At 37.4% G+C, this 20,900-nt stretch overlaps 1 protein-coding gene across 4 annotated transcripts; it reads right to left on the bottom strand.

Annotated features, from left to right (window-relative positions):
* Window positions 1-1,398: 1,398 nt before the first annotated feature.
* Window positions 1,399-19,388, bottom strand: LOC119493025. Of its 4 annotated transcripts, XM_037777983.1 has the most exons (11): window positions 19,305-19,388; window positions 16,139-16,748; window positions 16,009-16,045; window positions 14,905-14,984; window positions 14,508-14,588; window positions 14,280-14,339; window positions 14,100-14,189; window positions 12,930-13,010; window positions 9,807-11,676; window positions 8,470-8,589; window positions 6,871-7,614 (listed from the first exon to the last, which is right to left on the bottom strand). In XM_037777983.1, the coding sequence occupies exons 2-11, from the start codon at window positions 16,688-16,690 to the stop codon at window positions 7,325-7,327; spliced, it is 3,261 nt and encodes a 1,086-aa protein (XP_037633911.1). In that variant the 5' UTR covers window positions 16,691-16,748; window positions 19,305-19,388; the 3' UTR covers window positions 6,871-7,324. The 4 variants fall into 4 exon arrangements, with proteins under 4 accessions (XP_037633908.1, XP_037633911.1, XP_037633907.1 ...); XM_037777980.1 differs by lacking the exons at window positions 6,871-7,614; window positions 8,470-8,589 and adding exons at window positions 1,399-2,126; window positions 2,903-3,022 and having other exon boundaries at window positions 16,009-16,748; XM_037777979.1 differs by having other exon boundaries at window positions 16,009-16,748.
* Between the last annotated feature and the right edge of the window lie 1,512 nt (window positions 19,389-20,900).

Raw genomic sequence — 20,900 nt, 5'->3', positions numbered from 1 at the left:
ATATATTATATAGATATAAATGGATTACATGGTAATATATATTTTTTTTCATTGTTTATAGTCATTCCCAACAGCCTTTACTGGCGCAAAGTACAGTATATCACAGATCACATGGTTAAGATTATGTCTGCCTGTTTTACACTCTTTGGCCGGTGACTGGTAGTTTCATGTGCACATGAAGCCTCGAGAAATGAACCCTTTTCCGAACCAATTTGCTGGAAAGCTTCAATGCTTCATGAAGCTTCAGCTCGCCATCACTAGTTTGGATACTAGAAATAAATAATTACTTTACAATTAAAAAAAAAAAAAATACAAATGAAAAAGCTATGAACTATCATAGCAGTACATAACTCATACTGAGTTTCCTCAATAAATTACAGATCAGTCGTTGTCTGTATGTTTTGTTGGACATGAAGAAAGAATATTTACATATTTGAAGTACAATTTTGAGGTATTGCACTTTAATTCCGTTTTATACTGCTTTATACTTACACACTTATATAGTCCACTTAATTTTAGAAAAAAAAAAATTTACCTTTTACTCCACTACAGTTATTTAAAGACCTGAGTTCATAAAATATTTAGGGATGAACCAATATCGGATTGGATGTTAGGCCGATATTGACTCAAATAGCTGGATCGGGTATCGGTGACAATAGGGCCGATCTATTCAGTTCACGTCTATGTTTATATACTCAATACATTATATACTGGAATTTTAATTCCTGTTTGAGTTTTGACCAATTTGTTGCTGCATTTAAATGGTTTACACTTGAATTTTAATTCCTGTTAATTTTTAAGGTTTTTTACCAAGTTACTGGAGTACGATTTATTATTTTAATAATAAATAACAATTCAATGAATTTGTAGCTTTGTATTTATTTGTTAGATTTACAATTAAACACTGGTATCGCATCGGGACTCGGTAACGGCCGACACCCAAAGGACTGAAAAAGTCGGATCGGTGCATCCCTAGAAATAATACTGTCAAGGATTACTACCTACCTACCAAACATACAGAATAAATTTACTATAACATATACATTAAATATGAATATATAAAGGAGTAGACATTAGCTCCACTTTGAATGTGAGCCACACTACAACATTAAAATGCTGCCAACATTTTATTAGTAATAATATTCTGAAAATATTTAATATGGTAATATAACACTGACTGGGGCCATTCTGCTGCCTCATGAGTACTTTTACTTTTCAAACTTTAAGTATATTGTGTTGCTAATACTTCTATATTTTTACATTAGTAAAATTTTGAATGTGTGACTGTGCTGCTATTACTACTTTTACATGATTATCATTCATACATACAAGGACAAATATAAAGTAGGTCTGACAGGGTGGCACAAATCAATGAAATACCACGCGTACACAATTATGTGAGTGGGATACAGCTAACTTTTGTTTTTGTTCACACAAAAACTTTACTTTATTGGTGGTAAATTGTTATACAAAGGCGAACAAAACACAGTATACCAAAGAGGATAACAAAATACAGTATACAAGAAAACTTAACTTACAGCTCCAATAACGTACCAATTATCCCTTAGCTTATCAAACTAATTATTTGTCAGTGTGCATGGGCTGTCTCTTTCATGATTAACTTAATAAAATGAAACAAAACCACAGTGACATTTATACTGTAATCATACAAAGTAAGATAAAAAATAAAAATGATGAACTATAAATCTATTCTTGGCCATCCTAATGGATGCAAACGCTCACAATTGGAGACAGAACAAATGAAAGACAAAGAGGAACAGAGGATGGTGAAGGATAAGAAAATGGAAGAGGGATAGATAACCCATCTAGAACTGTTTAATAATGTCCAGTAGTCTGCTGTGGTTCCGCTTGCCCAGGCCGGTTACGGTTTGAGGATGTAGCTTGGGAAGATCCGCTTTGCCTTTTTAGGGCAGTGATCCTGTTTCTGACGTAGTCCTTTACCCCTTTCCATGATCGGGTCCTCAGTGCTTCTGGCTCAGCCTCAAGACACTGAATGCAGTCGTTTTTCTGAGGCACCTTGTGTCCTTCAATTAAACGCATCATGTGTCTTTCAACAGCAAGAACCTCTGCTTCCTCCCACTTATGTTTACCCTTATAGTTGGAGGCTGTGGGGTAAAAGGGAAATGAGTCAACTTTTGCCATCACAAAAATAACGGGAAGACAGATTGTTCTCTCTCTGGCTACCCAGTATCTCTCTATCTTCACCATCCATATTTTCTTTATGTGTTTTGACATCTAATTAACGGTTTAATATGTAACCGTTGTCAGTTGCTGTTTGTAAACACACAGCATTCAAAATTGGCCACAACTCCACAGCTTAACGAGCCGAGAGGGAGAGAGAGAGAGAGAGAGGGCAGCGATAGTCGAGCGAGCTATAGAGTGACTGAAGAGAGAGAGCGGCGTTAGTGAGAACAAGGCAGCGAATCAGAGGATTTTGAATGAATGCAGACTGTCTGCGGCTTAGCGCTGCTCTCGTCAAACTACAGACACACACCGATCATAGCTGCACTCACAGCACAGAGAAGAGCAGGGGGATCACTGTTATTGGCTCGGGTTACACCCCCACGTGGGGCCCAAAGGTTGTTTGCAGATGCCCAAAAGCGTCCCGAGTAAAGCAAAATAATAAGAAAAGATAAAACACAGGCAGAGGGCTGCACGGTGTCTGCAGAAAGAGACACCGTCACACACTTCTGGTGGGTCATAAGTGATGATTGAGTGGGATTATTTTTGTATCAGCCTATACATTGTTTTTTAGTTAATTCTTGCATATTATACATTTAAGCTTGGAAAATGAGGTAATCCAAGAACTCTTGTAGATACTTTGTCTCAACCCCCCTTTGAAATGGATAGAATAACTGTTAATGATCACCAAATTTACTACCTTTTTTGCCCGATTTGGGAGGTACGGTCATGTTGGTGCCTGTTGTTGCTCCATGATGAGGATCTGCTGGTCCATAGCGTGCACCGGAAAGCTCATCGTGATCCCATGATGCAGCTCTCTCTGCATTGAAGACAAAAAGAAAAAAGTCTTCTTTTACATATCCCATCTGCCTACACACACATTTCCTACACTCAATGCAGAAACGCCAGCAAAATAAGTGACTCAAAGTGCTGCACTCAGACTAAGATTTTGAGCCATTACTACATAAATAGATCACAGCACTAATATCCACCCACTTGCCTTACGATACCAAATAAAAATGACAAATGAAAGGTATTCATCAATACTGGACATTTTCAAAGTTCAATCACAATGTTTTTAGAGTCTTCAAACCAAGCTTGAGCTATATTCCAGGATCCTGTATTTATGTTAATTTATAATATATAATAATAATAAATATATAATTTTAATTTTGTATGAATGTAACCGTCCTAAGATAGTGATAGGAAATCAGCACTGACACACCTGGGTTTATCACAGGTAACGTTTGGAAACCAGGTTAAAATACACAGGTTTTGCAGTGAAGTTAAAACTGTGGCTGCCCAAATAGTGAATAACAATCTGATTATTTTGTGACTAATGTACAGGTAACACGTAAGGCTATTCCCACTACACTTAAAGGAACAAAGTGTAGCATTTTGGAGGACAAATTAGCAGAAATGGAATATAATATTCATAACTATGTTTCCATTAGTGTATAAACACCTGAAACTAAGAATTATTGTTTTTTCGTTAGCTTAGAATGAGCCCTTCATATCTATATAGATACTCACTCCCAAAACTCATCAGAGACTCCGATTCCCTCACCATATTCCAGTCCCGCCTCAAAACCCATCTTTTCTCCTCTGCTTACTTGTAGCCCCCCCCCCTCCCCCTATACCCATTTGTCCGTGTGTATGTATGAGAGTATGCCTGTGTATGTCGCCGGGTTTTGTCGTTCGTCTCCTGTTTGTTTGTCTCACACCGTTTTCCCCCCCGTATGTGTTAAGCGTCTTTGAGATCTATAAAAAGCGCTATATAAGTTTAATCTATTATTATTATTATTACATAGGGAGCGGGTTCTCTTCATGGAGTCCACCGTGTTGCTCCGTCATGTTTCTACAGTAGCCCAGAATGACAAACCAAACACTGGCTCTAGAGAGAGCCTTTCGCGTTACCTGGAGGCCACCGTAGTTCTCCGACACACTTGTGAAACTGCGGTAACGTGAGCCGCACAGTGCAAAACCGTGGTACCGCCAGCCGCCGTCTGACTTCCGTTGCTCCTAAAGCAGTGTTATCATAGTAAGGATGGCCTCTGAGCGAGGTGAACAGCGTTACCACGGCTTTGCACTTGGAAAGGGAGGAGTGAGAAAAGGGGTACTCATTTGGTTGCAGTCTGCGACCACACCACTAGATGCCGTCAAACCCTACACACTGTACCTTTAACCACAGACTGTCCCCCTTTCTAAATCACATTTCATCCTGAACTATGTAAAACTTCACTTACACTTTTAAATCATTAAAAAAAGAGGGAAAAGTCCTACCGTCAGGATCCATTTCGACGTCATCCAGTTGCATGCTGCTGTCCTGTAGCAGGCAGTAGCAGAAATTATATCCGTCAACAATTTGAATATGTGAATATAATAATGAATACATGCAATATCTTTAATGTTTTTAAGTGAAATTCTTGTCATACTCTCGCGTGGTCTTTTTTATTATCTACATATTTATTTATTTTTATTGTGTGTTTTTTTTATTTTATGTTTATTTTTATTGTGTTTTTTTTATTTTATGTTTGTTTTGTTTCATTTCTGTTGTCCTGTTATGTTTGACACAGCTCTTTGTTTATGTTTTATTTATGCTTCTTTTGTATGTAAATGTCTTTAATGTTTTCTGCTGTTACTATGGATACTGTCATTTTGAAATAATAAAACAGCAACAATGTCTTAATGCAGAGAGCATCTTTGCAAACCAACAACAAGCACAAGTTAGCTTTCTCTGAGATAAAAACATGTTTGAAACGTGTGTAGCAGCTCACCTAGCTCTGTCACATCACCAGCAGGTTACTGACTACATGATCTAAACGCTTATAAGAGAAAATCCTCGACAGACATTATGATAAGTAATATATTAATTCTGTAGTTAGCTCATATTAGCCCACAACACAGATGTTATTACCGTTAACGTCTTCATTTCCTCCTCTGCGACGGAAGAGAAACACTTCAGAGAGGTTAAACATTCATTATTTACATTATATTAATATTAAATCCCATGATAAGATACTATTACATGACTGACTTGATGATTTTAGCCTTAAAACACCAACAACAATGAACCTGCTGCAATGTTAGCATCAAGTTAGCGAGAATGACAGCAACGCACTTCCGCCTTCCTTTTCAAAGTAAAAGCCTGCGATAGTTTGGGATACTAGACCAACGTTGAGTTCGAAAAGTCAAAAAATTACGTCCTAACGTCTTTTCCTAACCACTTTTCCTTGACCCCAGTTGAAAAAGGTCATGAGGTCAAGGAAAAATGAGAAGGAGAATTCAGAAGGAGTTAGGAAAAGACAATTGCGGTGTTAAAGGGACTATTTGTAACTTTCAGAAATGCTTCTTAACAGCGACACCTGTGGCCGTGAAATCAACGAAAGTCAGCGTCGGGCTCGCGCTTGCTCGCTCTAAATATACCTGAACGAGCATCGCTCAAAACAGTGAGGCGACACACGTCAGCTAAAACCACAATATCACTCTATATTTCAGCTGCTTGGCAGTAATGTTAGCTGACCAGACGAAGGTCTCTCCATGAACATGATTTAGATCTGATCCTAGTGTTGGCTTTTCCTGCCTAAGTGCAGGCTGAGGCAGCGGGGCTCTGCAGCGTGTCTCTCTGCTCTCTCCTCCCGCAGCCGGAGAGAGCAGAGGAGACACCGGCACCCGGTCGGTAACGAGAGGGTAACGTTACTAGCTAAGGAGCTCCGTCACTTCACAAGACACGGGAAAGCTCTGTTGGTCTGGAGGAGCTGCAGCATTTTTTTTTCTGCACAAACGTCCACTGTGCATTCACTAGATATTCTCAGAGCTAAACTCACTCTTCTGCAGTGAGGAGTGAGCGCGCGTTCACATCTAGAGGTGGAGCGAGACAGCGAGGACGCGCGCGCCGTCTGAATGAAGGAGAGCATGCAGCGGAGACGAGGCTCAAGCCACACGCGAGCGCGCATATGCGAACGCGCATGTATGACGACCCGCTGCATTTATACGCTTAAAAAGTTACAAATAGTCCCTTTAAAGGTCCCATATCATGCTCATTTTCAGGTTCATACTTGTATCTTGTGTTTCTACTAGAACATGTTTACACGCTGTAATGTTGAAATAGCACATTATTTTCCTCATACTGTCTGCCTGAATATACCTGTATTTACCCTCTGTCTGAAACGCTCCGTTTTAGCGCATTTCAATGGAATGGCAACACAATTGCGTTGCTAGGAAACAGATGGGTCCAAGTTTAATTCCTGTCAGCTGATTTTATTCACATACACTGCAACAGGAAATAAACTGGGACACATTTAGAATGTTTACATTTAAAACTGTGAAATTGTCTAAATATTGTAGATTTGTGACATCACAAATGGACAGAAATCCTGACGGCTTGTTTCAAACTCACAATTTCTGAATCCGGGCTGTGTGTATTTCTCTGTGGATTGAGTGTTTTGATACTTTCACATTATTTATATATCACATGAACCTGCTTTATAATATAAAAGACATGAAAATCTCACTTTTTACAATATAGGTCCTTTAAGAGAATCTGACTGCTCTTTCACTAGGCTCCATAATTATGATGCGACAGCGGCAGATGTTAGTGACGTCAGTCTGCTGTGGTGAAACTAGGGGTAGCGCAAATCAATGAAATACCACGCGTCCACAATTTTGTGAGTGGAATACAGTTAACTTTTGTTTTTGATCAAACAAAAACTGTACTTTATTGGTGGTAAGTTGTTATACAAAGTCGAACAAAACACAGCATACCAAAGAGGATAACAAAATACAGTATACCAGATAACTTAACTTACAGCCCCAAAAACGTACTAATTATCCCTTAGCTTATCAAACTAATTATTTGTCAGTGTGCATGGGCTGTCTCTTTTCAGATTAACTTAATAAAATGAAACAAAACCACAGTGAAATTTATACTGTAATCATACAAAGTAAGATAAAAAATAAAAATGATAAAATATAAATCTATTCTTGGCCATCCTAATGGATGCAAACGCTCACAATTTGGCATAAAAGATGATGGAGACAGAACAAATGAAAGACAAAGAAGAACAGAGGGTGGTGAAGGATAAGAAAATGGAAAAGGGATAGATAACCCATCTAGAACTGTTTAATAATGTCCAGTAGTCTGCTGTGGTTCCGCTTGCCCAGGCCGGTTACGGTTTGAGGATGTAGCTTGGGAAGATCCGCTTTGCCTTTTTAGGGCAGTGATCCTGTTTCTGACGTAGTCCTTTACCCCTTTCCATGATCGGGTCCTCAGTGCTTCTGGCTCAGCCTCAAGACACTGAATGCAGTCGTTTTTCTGAGGCACCTTGTGTCCTTCAATTAAACGCATCATGTGTCTTTCAACAGCAAGAACCTCTGCTTCCTCCCACTTATGTTTGCCCTTATAGCTGGAGCCTGTGGGGTAAAAGGGAAATGAGTCAACTTTTGCAATCACAAAAATAACGGGAAGACAGATTCTTCTCTCTCTATGGCTACCCAGTATCTCTCCATCTTCACCACCCATATTTTCTTTATGTGTTTTGACATCTAATTAAAGGTTTAATATGTAACCGTTGTCGGTTGCTGTTTGTAAACACACAGCATTCAAAGTTGGCCACAACTCCACACCTTAACGAGCCGAGAGGGAGAGAGAGAGAGCAGCGATAGGCGAGTGAGGTATAGAGTGACTGAAGAGAGAGAGCGGCGTTAGTGAGAACAAGGCAGCGATCAGAGGATACTCTCGTCAAACGACAGATGCACACCGATCTTGGCTGCACTCACAGCACAGAGAAGAGCAGGGAGATCACTGAAACACATGCACATAACACCACCCATTCCTATACGCTTTGAATGTGGGCACTTGTGAGTCGATATCAGAAGCCAAGGGGCGTGACAATGCCGTGACATATGACCACCTGCACGGGCTGCACACCCTGCATGCTGTTATTGGCTTGGTGTTACACCCCCACGTGGGGCCCAAAGGCTGTTTGCAGATGCCCAAAAGCGTACCGAGTAAAGCAAAATAATAAGAAAAAAGAAAACACAGGCAGAGGGCTGCACGGTCTCTGCAGAAAGAGACACCGACACACACTTCTGGTGGGTCATAAGTGATGATTGAGTGGAATTATTTTTGTATCAGCCTATACATTGTTTTTTAGTTAATTCTTGGACAATGACATAGACGATAAATAAGAACTCTTGTAGATACTTTGTCTCAACCTCCCCTTTGAAATGGATAGAATGACTGTTAATGATCACCAAATTTACTACCTTCTTTGCCCGATTTGGGAGGTACGGTCATGTTGGTGCCTGTTGTTGCTCCATGATGAGGATCTGCTGGTCCATAGCGGGCACCGGAAAGCTCATCGTGACCCCATGATGCAGCTCTCTCTGTATTGAAGACAAAAAGAGAAAGTCTTCTTTTACATATCCCGTCTGCCTACACACACATTTCCCAAACTCAATGCAGAAAAGCCAGCAAAATAAGTGACTCAAAGTGCTGCACTCAGACTAAGATTTTGAGCCATTACTACATAAATAGATCACAGCACTAATATCCACCCACTTGCCTTACGATACCAAGTAAAAATGACAAATGAAAGGTATTCATCAATACTGGACATTTTCAAAGTTCAATCACAATGTTTTTAGAGTCTTCAAACCAAGCTTGAGCTATATTCCAGGATCCTGTATTTATGTTAATTTATAATATATGATAATAATTAATATAATTTTAATTTTGTAGGAATGTAACCGTCCTAAGATAGTGATAGGAAATCAGCACTGACACACCTGGGTTTATCACAGGTAACATTTGGAAACCAGGTTAAAATACACAGGTTTTGCAGTGAAGTTAAAACTGTGGCTGCCCAAATAGTGAATAACAATCTGATTATTTTGTGACTAATGTACAGGTAACACATAAGGCTATTCCCACTACACTTAAAGGAACAATGTGTAGCATTTTGGAAGATCAATTAGCAGAAATGGAATATAATATTCATAACTATATTTCCATTAGTGTATAAACACCTGAAACATAGAATTGTTGTTTTTTCGTTAGCTTAGAATAAGCCCTTCATATCTACATAGGGAGCGGGTTCTCTTCATGGAGTCCGCCGTGTTGCTCCGTCATGATTCTACAGTAGCCCAGAACGACAAACCAAACACTGGCTCTAGAGAGAGCCTTTCGCGTTACCTGGAGGCCACCGTAGTTCTCCGACACGCTTGTGAAACTGCGGTAACGTGAGTCGCACAGTGCAAAACCGTGGTACCGCCAGCCGCCGTCTGACTTCCGTTGCTCCTAAAGTAGTGTTATCATAGTATGGATGGTCTCTGAGCGAGGTGAACAGCGTTACCACGGTTTTGCACTCAGTTTTGCACTCGGTTTTGTAACTCACGTTACTGCAGTCTTGGAAAGGGAGGAGTGAGCAAAGGGGTACTCATTTCGTTGCAGTCTGCAACCACACCACTAGATGCTGTCAAATCCTACACACTGTCCCTTTAACCACAGACTGTCCCCCTTTCTAAATCACATTTCATCCTGAACTATGTAAAACTTCACTAATACTTGTAAATCATTAAAGAAAAAGAGGAAAAATTCCTACCGTCAGATTCCATTTCGACGTCATCCAGCTGCATGCTGCTGTCCTGTAGCAGGCTTCGGACTTGATTATTAGGGCCAAATATTTGGTCGGCCTCATTTTCATCCAGGTTCATCAGCTGTAGCATTTTTCCGTAATGCTTCCGGATCTTTCTGGATGTCAGTGCTTCAGGGACTTTAGCTCCACATTCTTTGACATATTTTTGGATGCAATCTGCCCCTTTGTAGGCAGTCAGTGCATTTGGTCGGCCAAACAGGAAGGGATTCTGACTGGGGACTCCACATGCCTCGCGTACCTCTACGAGGAGCTCCATAGCTGACAAGAATGAGGGTTTTAGTAAAACAGGGACCGTTCCCCCACATTTCCCTTGTATGTCAACTCTAGTGAAGAACCCACACATTTTTTTTTCCAAATCTGAGACGGATACGTCCATGCCATCATGCAAGCTTGACTTTTTCCGTGACATAAAAGCTGTTAGTTGCACTGATGATATCTCTCCGACACTTCTCCTGTTGAAAACTATTGTCCGAGAGAGTACTACCTTGGCCAGAGCAGCATAGTTTTCTGTAGAAGGGCTGTCTCTGAGGTTTTTTTCAGCAAGAAGGTGAACACTCTCCATGTGGAAATTCAGGCGCTTTACATCTTCAGTAAACGGCACCTTCTTTTCTGCGTTCGATTTTATTTCTCTGATTGCTGTTAATGCACCTGCAGAAATGAGTTTGTTCCATTTTTCCTGGTACACAGAGAGGAAGTTTTGCGCAGACTCTGCCAAACCTGCATCACCACTCTCCACTGCGTTACCCTCAACAATACCACAGGTCTTCTGTAGGTGGTAGCCAAGCTTGACAGCAAGTGAAGGAACGATGTACGTTTTGTTTTCTGGATTGTAGCCTGCCACGACGTTCACTGCGGACACCACATGTGGGAAGCTTGAAGGGAGAAAGAAGTCCTCCAGTTTCTTCAGAGGGGTTATTTTTTTAGCTTCGAGTACAAGTCTTGCTATCTGACGAAGGTTTTGTCTTATATAATCATTCTTCTTCGGATCGGATCCGTGCTGGCTAAATAGGAGCTCACCAAACTGCAAGAGAACCTCGTCTTCAATGATGGTTTGTGTCACATCATCGTATATCATCTGGGACAAAACGTTCCTAAAACCATCACTTAGGCCAAGGTCTCCTACAGTTTCAAGCACACACCGTGATGCGATACGCTTCCTTCTTCCAAACTCTGATTCATTTTCAGACACCACTTTCTCTGGGCACGATTTTATGTGTTTGAACAAAGCTTTCTTCATAAAAAGACCTCGACAGTAAAGACAATGAAGAAAGTTTTGGGGTTTTTGAGTTTTGCTCGACCTTTTTCGGACTGCAAGTTGTCCTTTCCCTGTTTTCAAGACATCTTTATTATGGGCAAAGTTTCCTTGATTTATTAGTCTGTTCCATATCTTTTGTCTTTCTCTGGAATTCTTGGGATACTGAAAAACAGCTGCAACCTCCGGTTTGTCACTGTGGATGCGCTCAAGATGTCGTGACATTTTGGTTACTGGATCAGAGCAAAACAAACAATAATTCCGTCGTGCTTTCGAATTTGAACATGGCAACACTACATTTTCAAAGGACTTCCGATTAGCTGCACGTATCTTTTTTGGGAGAGCGACACTTTTGTCCTTAAACAAAGAACTTTCCGATTTAGCCTTTTTCTTTTCTGGCTGAGAAGGTTTTTCGTCTGTGGGGGTCGGGTGACTGCTTTGACTGGGTTCATCTGGAGACCCCCTGTCAGGGTCAGATAGGAAATCAGAGAAGTCGCCATCACTGTTGGGTAAGTAATCAGGATCGCTGTCATCCTCTGACTCAGCTGAGGCATTTTCTTCTTTCTGGAAAAAAAGGAAAAACAATTGTATGTTAAAAGATGCATTTATCATTATTTTAGTTAACTTAAAAATGATGGCTGTCAAAGTTAACACAATAATAACGCAAATTTGTTTTAACGGCACTAATTTTTTAACGCATTAACGCAACTTGTAATTTTTCGATTGTAGCGGGCTCAGTTAAAGCTAGAAATAGACATACTGACATCATATGAAACTATAAAAACCTAAGGAATCCATTGGTACCAACCATGTCATACTAGCTCTTCGCGAAGGACGCTAAATAACACTCCAAACTTACGCTAAATTTTGATGAGGAAAAACTGCCATGATCATTTTCAAAGAGGTTCCTTGACCTGAAAATGGGTACCCACGAGTCTCCCCTTTACAGACATGCCCACTTTATGATAATCACATGCAGTTTGGGGCAAGTCATAGTCAAGTCAGCACACTGACACACTGACAGCTGTTGTTGCCTGTTGGGCTTGAGTTTGCCATGTTATGATTTGTGCATATAAGTGCTCTAAAGCTATGGAATTTGAAACCAGGTTCAAAAGTTCATTGTTTATGTAATTAACATGGAAATTGTCAGTATTCTGTCTTCATATTCTCCAAAAGGCTAAAAACTGAACGTCAAGTTTTTTTAATTACTTACTTACAACTAATTTCACTTCATTTTATTTAAAGCTAGCTCCACTTGCTAAGTGAGTAACACCTAAATCTTAAACAGAGTGACAATGTTATATCTTAACATCTTCAATACTGTGGAGAATATACAGTATATTGCAAATTTAATTGGTTATATTTTTTTGTTTGTAATAATTCAAACAGCACTGAAGACAGTTGGTTAAAACTGTAGAGTGAATTATCTAGGAAATAATCAAATAAATGTTGAATCTTTTGACATAGCTAATTATCTAAATTTCACAACCCTTGCACTATGATATCTGACAAAACTGTACACGAATTGCTTGAGATTTATGAAACTTTTAAGCATCCCCTAGCTTATGGTGTTTGATGGTATAATAAGCTGCATTTGATTCTCATGTTCTATTATAATATGAAATAACAAGCTTGCAGCGCCCAGAAGCCTAATGGTTACAGTGCATACCACATAACTTCTACTGTGGGCCATGCCCTGATATATCACATGGAAATGTGAAACTGTTCTGAAATGATGAACTGCTTAATACCAATACTAAAAACTAACATGTACTATTTGTTAAGGATTAAACTAACAATGATATACAGGTAACTACCTCTGATTCTGCTGCTGACATTGGATCCTCTGGTGTATCACAGGCTTCACTTTGTTTATCCGATGAAAGATGTGACTGTGACTGAAAAACAAAGAGTGAAAAGAAGACAAGAAATTCTACAATTTTAACAGCCATGTGGTTGACCTATCATTTATTAATAGCCTAAAATGTACAAATTAAAAGAGCAGTCTTGTATGGACAGCAGGACATGTGATCGGAATGCATTTCCGCTCCTCACTCACGGAACTGTTCATTCCCTCCGCTCTCCGCTCAAAGCCGCTCTGCTCAATATCGCTGCGCGCTCAACTCAGATTTCACTCACCATTTACTCCAAAAAAAGAGCAAAAACTCTCTGCGTTTTGATTTCTGCGACTGATTGCTCCATAAGTGATGTTTAAAGATGCTCTATTTCCATTGACTGCAATAGTTTACATGAGGATAGAATTCAAAATACTTTAAAAATGCAGTTTTTGAGAAAAAAAATCAAATATTTACACTAAAATGCCTTGATGCACTGGGGGCTAAATTTTTGATAAATCAGAAATCTGGCTGGAACATTTGTGGAGGACAGTCTGAAGATGCAGCGTAGCAAGCATGGTGTCACTTGAGAAAAAAATGTGGGAGGAGATTTACAATTAGTTTTACAATTTTTGAGAAAAACAGAGTGATCGACTTCATAATTCCTGTCAGCTCGGAGCATATGAACATTTCTGCACACTTGGGCTACATTTTGGTGATTTTTTTAAGTTCTTAACTTTAGACGGTTGCTATAAGCCCACAAAGCCAGTTGGCCAGGTTTGGCATAGGACTGAACCTATGTGCAAAGTTTTTTTTTTTTTCATGCATGGGAAGGCAGCTTTCTTAGGAAGAATAATAATAATATTGACAAAAAAAGAGGGCCCCTTATGAATAGACATGCAAAGAATTTTTTTTTTTAAAGAAAGCTGTGCAGCTTTCTTATGTTTATTAGAATTTAAATGTAAATGGGTCGGGCTCGGGCATGCCTCAAACTCATGGTATGAGTGGTACCGGAGCAAAATGGGAGCGGGAGATAAGGCGAAGCTTCAACTATTTAAAAAATCCACTCTGCCCTCCATACAAAATCCTCCCACTCGCTCGCGCTCCGCTCACATGCTCTGATTTATAGTAAATAAAGAGATGTGGAGCTACCGTTGACTTTCCTGCAGACAGCTGAACTTGCTGTGCATCGCTGGTCTTAGTTGGTTCACATTGAGATGAATCATCCATTGATGGAGGAGACTAAAAGCGAACAAAAAAATATACATGCACCTATATTTCTTCAGTTGTATAAATCAAATCAAACTGCTGCATCTAAAAAACTTAACCTACCTGATTAGCTGTGTGTGGAGACTTCCCATCACAGCTGTCCTCTGGAGGTATGGATTCCAGCTTAATTGGGGGACAAAGTGAAGTCAACAGGGTGTAACTGTAGAATAATCTACAATAATCTCTAGAACAGGCATTTGAGCAATTTATACTTAAAAATAACTGGGTAGCAACTATCTAAAGAAATTATATTCACCTCCTTCAATTAAGAAATTGCCATAGCACACTTACAAGTTTATCCAACTCTGCCAATTGTTGAAGTAGTTGTGCACGCTGATGTAAAATCTCCAAACGTTGTCTCTCATTGCTGGCCTGAAAGTAGATAAAAATGGAAAAATTGAAGGTATAATCTAAAGGCAATGACCTCCTATGAAACCCCACAGCTCTGTAACTTTACTGGAAATGTCCACATAATAGCATGTAGCTAATGGGCAATATTCATTTGGTAGATGCTAGTGACTCACAATGTGTATTATCAACATCTGTAGGAACAAACAGCTAGATGTCATCAAACATGTAAAAACATTTACGACGCCTTAGTTGTATTTTTGAAGATATGTACAAACATTGACCACCGAACAACAAAACTTTCTTCTGTAATAAGTTTTGGTGCTGTTCATTTCCTCACCGATGGATTAGTCTTCCTATCTTGCGATGGCTTGTTTTTAGGATGAACAGCTGCGTCAGGGACAGACTCGTTCACAGCTCCTGAGGGAAAGACAAGCAAGTTAGACGATAGAAGAGAAGGTTGGAGGCAACATCCAGCAGCACTGTAATCTGAACGGCACCGCTTGTTTAAACACGTGACTAATCTGTGGTGTGTTGACATGTGTTTTTACTTTTTGTGAATGATGAGGTGTTGCCGTTTCTCTAACAGTCGTACTTGACATACAGCTGTTCATATTACATCATAGCTCATCATCACAAACAATTTGTACATTGGTTAAGTTGCATTTTCAGGGGGCAGATATGGAAGCAAATAATGGCCATAAAGATTTGAATCTTTTAAGGAACTGAATACCTAATTGCGAAAATTAATCACTACTGGATTCTCAATGTTGAAACCACTAAATTTATAGCACCTAAGTCTTTTACTTTGAAAACCATTTTCAGATCTTCAGATATTCCAAAGTTCAAGTAAAGAGAAACTAGAATTACCGCCTTGCGGTTGTATGCCTCCGCCAACCAGTCAAGTTACAGTTTACATCCATGTCGTTCCAAAATGTCATCACTTCATCATTTTATCCTGTTAGACATTTGTGTGAAATTGTTATAATTAGCATATGAATTCTTGAGTTATGGCCAAAACCATGTTTTGTGAGGTCAGTGACCTCTGACACCAAAATCGAATCAGTTCATCCTTGTGTCCAAGTGGACGTTTGTGCCAAATTTTAAGAAATTCCCTCCAGGCGTTCCTGAGATATCACGAGAATGAACCGTACGTATGTATGGACAGACAGACGGATGGACAATCGAAAACCTAATATCTCTGGCCACGGCTGTTGCCGGCGCGGAGGCATAATATCTGGGTGCTCAAATTGGCTCAAATTCAGATACGAATATCAGATTGAAAACATCCAGGGCACCAAGGATAAGCAACATCCAGCTAAAGTACGAAACACACTGAGGTTTAGATCAATCAAACCCAACACGTTTAGCCACACTGAACAAGCTTTTCCTCCTCCAATACAGGACAAACATTCCAGCGTACCACAAAGGTAATAAAGCTTACCCCTGCAGTGTGATGACGGTATCCACTGACTCTTCTCCTGAGAAGTGGATGAGGCATGGCTGTGAGTGTGTCCAGCAACACCAGCAAACTCCACATAAGCTCCTTCAAAAGTAGCTTGAGATGTACTTACATGTTGTTCACATGAAAGAAGTCCGTTTGGTAAACTTTGATTTGATAATGGAGGTTGAAATGGCGCTTTGCAAGGGTCGTGGGGTGAGAAAAGTGGTAGATCCTGGGGCCTACAGGGCTGTGGAGCTTGGTGTGTTTGGGGGAGAGATGGTGGGGGTATGTTTTTTCCTTGGTTTGCAGTTAGCAGCATTGATGAAGTGTGAGGGGTTTGCTGGGCAAAGGAAATAATGTGAGAGGCACTCGGAATAGCGGTGCTGGCGAACAGCGCGTTGGATGACGGATTGCTGCTAATGTGAGAAGCTTTGTACAGAGCAGAGTGATGAGTGTTGTTTCTGGATGATAAGGTGCTGAGATCACTCATACAGCTCTGATTGGACTCCTGCAGGTGGTTGTAGGAGTGTCTCTGGTCAGGAGACAAGCCCAGGCTGAGATGCTGAGAGCTGTGCAGTGGGTTGAGGAGGGGTCCTTGAGCTGAAGTAGTGGACCAGCCATTCTGGCCCGCCCACGACTGACAGGGTATGTGGCTTTTATTTGCAGTCAGGTTATCCATCATTCTCCATAACCATCAGAGTTTGTTGCCTGGAGTCCTTTTATTTCCTTGGAGACAGGGCCTAGCAAAGCAAAACAACATGCACACTTAATTATCAGGTTATCAATTCTAAATTTGCTTTCACTGTCCTGTCGCTGTGTTCAGTGTGGGACAATGTTGTGCATACTTTCCACTGATACATTGGCATGTCTTCACATTTGAACATTGTGATGAAGGTAACACAGTTTATAGTCTAAGTATATAGTAAATAAGTCTAATGCAGTGAGGGCCAAAGAGCAAATGTACTACGGAGTATTAGGGCCAAATTGAGGGGAAACATTTTTTAGATTTCCAGAATAAAGTCAAAATAAATTCACAAGAAAAAAAAGTCTTAATATTACGAGAATAAAGTCATAACTTTACAAGAAAAAAAAGTCTTAATATTACAAGAATAAAATCATAACTTTACAAGAAAAAAAGTCTTAATATTACGAGAATAAAGTCATAACTTTATGAGAAAAAAGTTTTACTATTACGAGAATAAAGTCATAACTTTACGAGAAAAAAAGTCTTAATATTACGAGTAAAGTCATAACTTTATGAGAAAAAAAGTCTTAATATTACGAGAAAAAAAGTCTTAATATTACGAGAATAAAATCATAACTTTACAAGAAAAAAATCTTAATATTACGAGTAAAGTCATAACTTTATGAGAAAAAAAGTCTTAATATTACGAGAAAAAAAGTCTTAATATTACGAGAATAAAATCATAACTTTACAAGAAAAAAGTCTTAATATTACAAGAATAAAATCATAACTTTACAAGAAAAAAGTCTTAATATTACGAGTAAAGTCATAACTTTATGAGAAAAAAAGTCTTAATATTACGAGAAAAAGTCTTAATATTACGAGAATAAAATCATAACTTTACAAGAAAAAAGTCTTAATATTACAAGAATAAAATCATAACTTTACGAGAAAAAAAGTCTTAATATTACGAGAATAAAGTTATAACTTTACGAGAAAAAAAGTCTTAATATTACGAAAATAAAGTCATAACTTTACGAGAAAAAAAGTCTGAACATTACAAGAATAAAATCATAACTTTACAAGAAAAAAGTCTTAATATTACGAGTAAAGTCATAACTTTACAAGAAAAAAAGTCTTAATATTACAAGAATAGTCATAACTCTCTCGTAATATTATGACTTTATTCTCATAATATTATGACTATTCTCATAATATTCTCGTAATATTATGACTTTATTCTAATAATAAAATGTTGACTTTATTCTCATAATATTCTCGTAATATTATGACTTTATTCTCGTAATATTATGACTTTATTCTCGTAATGTTATGACTTTATTTTCGTAATATTATGACTTTATTCTCGTAATATTATGACTATTCTAATAATATTATGACTTTATTCTAATAATATTATGACTTTATTCTCATAATATTATGACTTTATTCTCATAATATTATGACTTTATTCTCGTAATATTATGACTCTATTCTCGTAATATTATGACTCTATTCTAATCATATTCTGACTTTATTCTAATAATATTCTGACTTTATTCTAATAATATTCTGACTCTATTCTAATAATATTCTGACTTTATTCTAATAATATTATGACTTTATTATAACAATGTTATGACTTTATTATAATAATATTGTGACTTTATTATAACAATGTTATGACTTTATTATAACAATGTTATGACTTTATTATAACAATGTTATGACTTTATTATAACAATGTTATGACTTTATTATAACAATGTTATGACTTTATTCTCATAATATTATGACTTTATTCTAATAATATTATGACTTTATTCTAATAATATTCTGACTTTATTCTCATAATATTATGACTCTATTCTAATATTATGACTTTATTCTCGTAATATTATGACTCTATTCTAATAATATTATGACTTTATTCTCGTAATATTATGACTTTATTCTCGTAATATTATGACTTTATTCTAATAATATTATGACTTTATTCTCGTAATGTTATGACTTTATTCTCGTAATATTATGACTTTATTCTAATAATATTATGACTTTATTCTCGTAATGTTATGACTTTATTCTCGTAATATTATGACTTTATTCTAATAATATTATGACTTTATTCTAATAATATTATGACCTTATTCTCGTAATGTTATGACTTTATTCTCGTAATATTATGACTTTATTCTAATAATATTATGACTTTATTCTCAAAATCTCAGATTATTTATTTATTTTCCCTCAATGTGACCCTAATACTCAGTTATTCATGTCCACTAATGTTTTTGTTATAAACCCACAGGGAGCCACTGGAGAGGAGCTTAAGAGCTGCAGGTTGCAGACCCCTGCAGTAGAGGAGTGAGCAGCTATAACTAAATGGTTGTATTTATGTAGCTCAGCGGTGTCACATCTCTAGTTCTCTGGCTAGCTAGCTACACTTACTAGCTGTTAGCACGACTGGCTGGTAAATTCCGGAGTTATTAGTAAAACTGACAATGACTATGAAATTAACACGCTGAAAAAAACCCGGTTCGTGCATTAAAAATACATCTAACTTAAGTAAAAGTGAATAAATGTGTGAATAAATGTGTGAGTATCTTACAGGAAGCAGCGGCCGTTGGTTGGTTTGTTTACCTCACGACTCTGAGCCAATGATGCTAACATAACACTTCCGCTTAGTTTTTTCAGAATAAGAGCGGCATCTCTACAAAAGAGAAATGTAATGTTTTGAAGAAGAAAAAAAGGATATTTAAGCATTAATGGGTAAAGATTATATATTGTATTTTGCAAAAACTGGTGTTATGATTTCATTAATTTTCTTTGTAGCCTATTTTTTTACATGACCATTTGATAGATGTATGTAAAGAAGCTCACACAGACACAATAAAAACTGGTGTTAATTTAATTACACATCATGTGAAGCAGCATCCATCTGATCTACATTTTATAAAGATATAGTTGATTTAGATATTTAATTAAAAATATATTTACCTAAACAAAATATAACTAATTAATGAATCAAGAAATTTCAAAAATTAATTTCAGATTAAAACAATGATTTATGTGTTCATGTTTTTACAGAAAATTGCAGGAAAACAATAAACGAAGATGACAACCATTTTGCATAATTCATTTTAGACAATAGAGACAGTTCTTGACAACAAAAGACCAAAAGAACAAATTAAATTAAATCAGAGACAGATTTTTACATATACATTTTGTGGTCTGATTAAAAACAAGATTTTGATAACCAGGTTAATAAGTTGTAATTTATAAATCAGTCTTGATTTGTATATGAAGGTTTATCACCTGATGACGTAACTTAATGCAGTTTGAGAATTGACTACATATTTTTTTCTGGATTAACTGTTTTTTGTCTTGATTATTCCAATGAGCTCTAGAGAGACACTGAAGTCAGACTAAAGTCTTAACTAACACTAACATGTCTGAATTTCACAGAGTTCAGTTAAATCTCAGTTTGACAGATTTTGATATCAGTAGTTTTAGCATTACCAGCTGATCTAATACCGAAATATGAGAAGAGTTTCTCAGTGAAAGTGAACATTTGACAGATTTATGTAAAGAAAGTGGAAACAACCTCATACACAAACTACAGAATAAAAACTGCTGGTGATTTAATTACACATCATGTGAAGCAGCATCCATCTGATGTATATTTTGAAAAGATATAGTTGATTAAATTACAAAAAAAACATTAAACTAAATTGTACTGCTGATATTTCCTTTATTTTGATCACAAACTGGACATTGTCATTTATCATTCATATTATTGATCATTTATACACTACAAAAAAATATTATATACAGTTTGAAGAAGCGCTGTAAGAATTAAAGACTGAATCAAAGCATGTTTATATTTTTATGATCCATACTGTTAACCTGATTCTGACATTGTATATATTTTAGACTTACACCATATTGTTAGACTTTATATTTACACTCTCCTCACTTTGTATTGCAACTACTGCACAGCAATTTCCCTCAGGATGAATAAAGTTTTTAACTCATCTTAAAATAAAACAACATTAAAACAAGAGATCCAAAACTAAAACAACTCATCAGAAGATCCCAAAAATATAAATAAACTAAAACTAATGATTGAAACTACTCTATAATGTTGTTTGACTCAAAACAAGATGCTGATAACCAGAATAATTAACAGCTTTTATCTTTAAAG

This window comes from Sebastes umbrosus, chromosome 8 (genome assembly GCF_015220745.1).
Source record: "Sebastes umbrosus isolate fSebUmb1 chromosome 8, fSebUmb1.pri, whole genome shotgun sequence".
NCBI classification, from domain to species: domain Eukaryota; kingdom Metazoa; phylum Chordata; class Actinopteri; order Perciformes; family Sebastidae; genus Sebastes; species Sebastes umbrosus.
Note: the sequence above shows the minus strand (reverse complement) of the source record. Positions and strands in the feature narration are given on the sequence as shown.

Coding starts and splice junctions, on each gene's coding strand:
- LOC119493025 (XM_037777980.1), bottom strand. CDS start 16,690: ATGATGGATAACCTGACTGCAAATAAAAGCCACATACCCTGTCAGTCG. Junction 14,340..14,507: donor TGGCAGAGTTGGATAAACTT/GTAAGTGTGCTA, acceptor CCCCCAATTAAG/CTGGAATCCATACCTCCAGA. Junction 14,190..14,279: donor CTCCACACACAGCTAATCAG/GTAGGTTAAGTT, acceptor GTTCGCTTTTAG/TCTCCTCCATCAATGGATGA.